Source organism: Mastacembelus armatus, chromosome 18 (genome assembly GCF_900324485.2).
Source record: "Mastacembelus armatus chromosome 18, fMasArm1.2, whole genome shotgun sequence".
NCBI lineage: Eukaryota > Metazoa > Chordata > Actinopteri > Synbranchiformes > Mastacembelidae > Mastacembelus > Mastacembelus armatus.
Window position 1 is genome coordinate 8,486,976 of NC_046650.1, and position 5,416 is coordinate 8,492,391.

The following is a 5,416-nucleotide window of genomic DNA, read 5'->3' on the forward strand; positions in this document are numbered from 1 at the left end:
GTCAAAGCCAAATTAAAAGTCACAGACATATTCAATTCCTTTTCCAAATGCTTTTATTCCACTTTTTCTCCAGCCCCTCTACATGTTGGTAACATAGTACATACAGTACAAAGTAAACAGTACGAAGATAATTTGGGTTTATGAGTGCAATCTCACTCAAACACAGTGAGTGTACAGAATATCAGCAACCACCTGTGCATGAAGTAAACGTTGCAGGCGAGTTGAAGTAAAAGCTGTGATGGATTTAAGGAGGTGAATGTGCACTTCATACGTAGGAAACTGTACGAATGTACACCCACAGCTATTAGAAGTTCGCCTTTGGTTAGCTTTAATATTGTCTGAGCGAGTAGAAAGTTCCCAGTAGAAAAAAGGCCAGTCAGTCTGATTGATAATCCTAAAACAAGCCATACAAATATCATAAAATCTTGTATTTTCAAATACTAAATAAAACACTAAATGTAATGCTACAAATGTATATATTTTTAACAGCAAAACAAAGGCTAAAATAAATAAAGTATCACAAAATCATGGCATTACACAAAATCAATATGCATGCATTACAGATATTAGAATAATGTTTGTGTATTCTCCATTTCTTCTAAATTAATTGATTGTAGTTCAATCCCTCTGAACTATACTTCTTTTTAGCTCCCCTTCTTTTTTAATTTCATTAATGCCAGTTTTTCTACTTTATCTTTTTCCTTGCTTAAAAACTTTACACCTCTGACAGTTGATCTTTCTGTTTAAAATGCATCTGTGTGCTTTCTTTGACGGAAAACAAGTGTGTTTTTTTTTTTGTGAGCCAAAGTGTCCCTAAGGATTTTGTAGGGCCTATTGATTAATATCAGTGACTCAAGAATTACTTAAGTTTCTGGAATGCAAAACACGCTGTGCCTTATATTCCCAAACAGCAAGTGTGTTCAAAGGCTAAATGTCAGCTCCGTGTCATTTGCTTTCTTAGGGCTGTTTTCATGCTAACAGGTGGTCTCTTTCAAAAAGTTCACATTGTATAATAACCTTATGGTAAAATGTGTGCCATACTTTACATTTATAAGACGTCTGGGAAATGATGTAACAGCCATTATATGTGTTTATAGGAGGCATATTATCAGTGGAATGATAAGATTTTCTAAGCACACAGCCAAGCGATAAAACGAGACTGTGAAGGCAAAAAGGAGGGAAACATATAAAGGTCAGGAGCTTCTAAAAGGCACACAGTCTTCCCTGTGTTTTACATTGCTCCCTGCTCTTCACCATCATCTGTTACAAAAAAAAAATAGTACACCAGATAAAGAGTCTCGCTTCAAAAAATATTTGTCATGCCTTTGTGGTTTCACCAGGATGTTTTCAGTGCAATCGTGAAAATGTGAAATGGGTTAGAGAAGGGACTTTTATGTGACAGTTTTTGGCCTAAAATGTTTAAAAATTTTAGTTTTGTACAAGATGTCATATGATATCTGTAAAACAGTGGACTGTCCCCAGTAAAACTGTAATATTGTCAAGCTATGCAGACATCGGACTCATATTATTTGTTCAAGGGCAGGACAGCCTCTTAGATTAAAAAGTTTTTCTTTTGTTTTCATTCTAAATCACAAACAGTTCAGGGCTGAAAGATTTTGCCCATAGCAACAGAAATACAACTATTTTTAGTTGAAAATCAGGGGAAGGAGTTTGAATGATCACAATCAAAATGTCAAGTGTAAAAGACTAAATAACTCCCCTCTTACATTTATGTACTTTACCAATTCCCACCTGCTCTTTTAATTTCTCTGACTTTTAAAATGTGTAAGTGGAGTAGTGATCTTGGATATAAGTACCTGCAGTGTTTGGTATTATCAGGAATACAATATATTGTCATATATAAATACAAAGTCTGATCATTAAAAAAAATGGCCTGGATACATTTATATCCCAGTTATCAGAGCCCATTAAACTGATTATTGCTGTACAGTGAACACACCGATTGTATCCAGGGACATCTAGTGATTCACAGACTCAGAGGAGTGTTGCCTGGTGGAGCAGTGTCCTGCCCTAGAGACAACAGGAAAAAACAAACAATAGCATTGTCACTAATTTCTTGACAATTCCCAGAAGGTCCTTTACCTGCAAAAGAAACATAAGTATGTGCTGCCGTCTAAAACCAACCAACTAGATATTTTGTCAAAACTGAAGTAACACCCAAATCTGACTTTTTTTTTTTTTTTTACCATAAAAAAAATCTGTATTATGCCAAAGAAATGTGTAGTTTTGGGAAAAAATTTAAAAATGTTATTATAATGTGGCAGTTAAGGCTATGGCCAAAGTGCAGTCATACTTTTTGCTTTTCTCTTACTTGCAGATTCCTGTGGAGCATTCATAGTTGTTTTGGCAGTAAGCTCCAAGTGGTTTGCTGCTTATGATCCTCCACAGTGGCGTCATCCGAGCTATCCTCCTCAGTGTGTGCTCGCCCCTTGAATCTGCACCCTGGTCAGAGCTGGACTGGACATCAGAGGTCAGTGGACCTGCATGTACCTGGGATGCACGGATGGACACGGAAAGGTACGGAAACAAGGTTAGAAAAGAACCAAACACGAAACAGGGGAAAGCTTGGCTCACAGCATTGCTGGCACTGATCTGTAACAGTAATTCAGTAAGTGAGTCAGCTCTTAAGTATCCCTGTGGGACACAAGTGCTGAATCAGAGCAGTGGAATAAAACCTAAGTGAACTGATTTCGAAGCATATTAGGCTATTATTTAATGATTATTTAATGAGGCAGAGCATGAAATAAAGCAGCACAAGCCAATATCAGCACTTCTGACAAAATATAAAACCAAAATTCACTTGCTAACTTCTTCCAGACCTTTCAACTGCATCTCTGCATCTCTCTGAGTCTTTAGTGGCTAGTGAGTCGATCTAAATTTTGTCTGTTTCCAATTTTTTATGCTCAAAAACATTTATTTTTTGCTTCATTTGTCTGCAAAGTGCATACTTGCTTTAACAGGGCTTGTAGTAATCTGACTTTCATTTTTGCTTCCTTCCTTACCTCACGCTTTTGTTTTTTGCATGTGTTTCTTTCAGGTTCTCACAATCAACTAATCAGTATTTTACAGTAGTTTGAACAGTATCTGAAAAATATCGGTTTAATATTTCAAACACAATATGCATAATCTTGTTTATACAAAGAATAAAATCCCCTTTTAAACATAAATCCATTTATGTGTACACACCTATCCCATTATTTAACACTATTTATCATTTATCTGGATTTAGTGACAACTATCCCTTCAAGTCCAGACTGTCCACTCACCTCTTGAGCCAGCATTAACAGCACAATGTACAGTGCTACCGCTGCTTTCCTGATGGAGAAGCTTTTCCGCTGCATGTTTAAACTCATGTCCAAGAATTCAGTGAATTCCGTTGTTTGCCAGTGAAGCCGATAAGTTTCTTCTTCTTAGTGACCTGCTGCTCTCGACCTTGACCAGGGAGGTTCCACTTTTTCTTCAGTGCAGCTATAGTGTTGTGTATAGTCTGGTTCAGGCGGGTTTTTTGTTATAGCAGGACTGGAAGGCTTGACTCAGCTGTGGCAATGGCAAAGAAGCCTAGGCTCTCCTTTTTATAGCCAGGCCATGATCCCAGGAGAGAGAAAGCAAGAGAGAGAGAGAGTCACAGTCCATACTCTGTTGCCCAGCCCTCACTCTCCCTCTCTTATCTATCTTTTCTGGCCCAAATGTGACATTATAGATATTTCTCAATACACAGCAAGTTGGGACTCACGTACATGGGAGTTTGAACTTCGCAACTTGGCAACTTAAACCCAGGAGTCCAGACTCCTGAGGACTGTTTGCAGTTGGAACAGCTGAGCTCAGCACTTTTACAAGCATACCTTGTTGTAATGTGACTTTTTGTGGGAAAAATCTGATTGACAGTGACTGCAGGAAAGGATACACCAGTCAAATGTTGGAGAAAATTTCTAAATAGGTATTAATAGGTATTACTGGGTTCTTTCCTGTCTGAATAAATTTCAAAACTAACTGAAGTCTCATTATAACAATCCTAGGATGAAAATTACAATAACCATGGAGGCATATGGAGAACTTTTCTTTTTTTAGTTTTATCATTGTCATGTCGTCTCAATGTAAAGTCTATGGGCAGAGCAAAATTGCATAGCAGGGGCCTGCAGGAGGAGCAGCAATGGGCAGTGGGCTGTCCTCTACCAGCGGCCTGTATACTAGCATCTTACATCCTGTAATAGTATTTTTAGGTGGTAGAATACTTTGGACCATAGGCACAGGTCTGAACCACCTCTGTTTTAAAGTTGAACGATGAGCTTCCTGCATTGTTTATTTATTTAGAAAAATAAATAGAATCAAGAGACTTCCAGTCCAGTACAGATTAAACCACACCTGAAATAGCTCATAAAGTAGCCCATGGGAGTGTCTGTCTTAGAGAGTTAAAGAGGTAAAGAGGTTTGTGGCTGTTGGAGTGTTTCCACCTCAATGCCACAGTGTGTGTGAATGAACTCACAGTAAGATAAGGCTTTATCTGCAGAGTCTGTGTGCTGCAAATGATCTTTGTCTACTGGCCCCTGATGCAATCCCATAGTCCCACTTATACAATGTAGACAACATGCATGTATGAACACAGCAAGTTTACATAAGCAGATGCATGACCTAGGCACATGACTTGTGTGCATACTGCATGTGTGCATGTCAGTCTGTAGCTATACTGTACCCTGGGCAGGATTTGAATGGGTAATAAAAATAGGAGCTTGCATTCACTTAGTCACATCTCAGCAAGTTAGTTGAAATGAAAGCTAGACAGTAATGTCCACCAGAGGTGGTTGAAGGAGGTATTTAAATTAAAAGATGTCAAATTATTTCTGTCCCTAGCTGAAAGTTACTGTCTTACTGCTGTTATATCCAAATTGCTGCATCTAGTTTTTCTGAGGCATTTCAGGTCAGCCTGTTTTCTAAAGGGAGTCCCGGCCAAGACTGAGACACTAGTTATTACGTTAAAGAATGACTCACAGTAAAAGTATGTTTAAACACTTGCCGAAATGTAAGAGTGAAAGTGGAGAGGAAAAGTACAGTTAATTTAATCAAGGAGCACGGAGGATCAGGCATGGATGTAATGGAAAGTTCCTGTGCTGATTCCTGTAAGGTGGTTAATCACTGAAAGGCCCTGGGAGACTGACAGGAATCCCACGCTGCATCATTCAAGACATCTGTAACACGCAATATTGCCAAGCATGACTCATCAGATTGAGCCTGACAGTTTGAGCTGAAGCACAGTCACATTGCAGCTATAGGGAAAAAGAGCTCAGAGTAGAAAATGCATGTGTTTTTCCCTGCTTGTTGCATGGCTGTCATGTTAATGCAGGGCCGATGTGAAGAACCAATTTAAAGTTTTACCGGCATAAAGTGCACATATGAAACA

General features: G+C 38.5%; 1 protein-coding gene across 1 annotated transcript; it reads right to left on the bottom strand.

The window, feature by feature from the left end:
* Positions 1-749: 749 nt before the first annotated feature.
* leap2 (liver-expressed antimicrobial peptide 2) lies at positions 750-3,557 on the bottom strand. Its single transcript, XM_026299403.1, has 3 exons — positions 3,288-3,557; positions 2,333-2,511; positions 750-2,031 (listed from the first exon to the last, which is right to left on the bottom strand). Exons 1-3 carry the CDS (start codon positions 3,372-3,374, stop codon positions 1,980-1,982), a joined length of 318 nt encoding a protein of 105 aa, XP_026155188.1. The 5' UTR covers positions 3,375-3,557; the 3' UTR covers positions 750-1,979.
* Between the last annotated feature and the right edge of the window lie 1,859 nt (positions 3,558-5,416).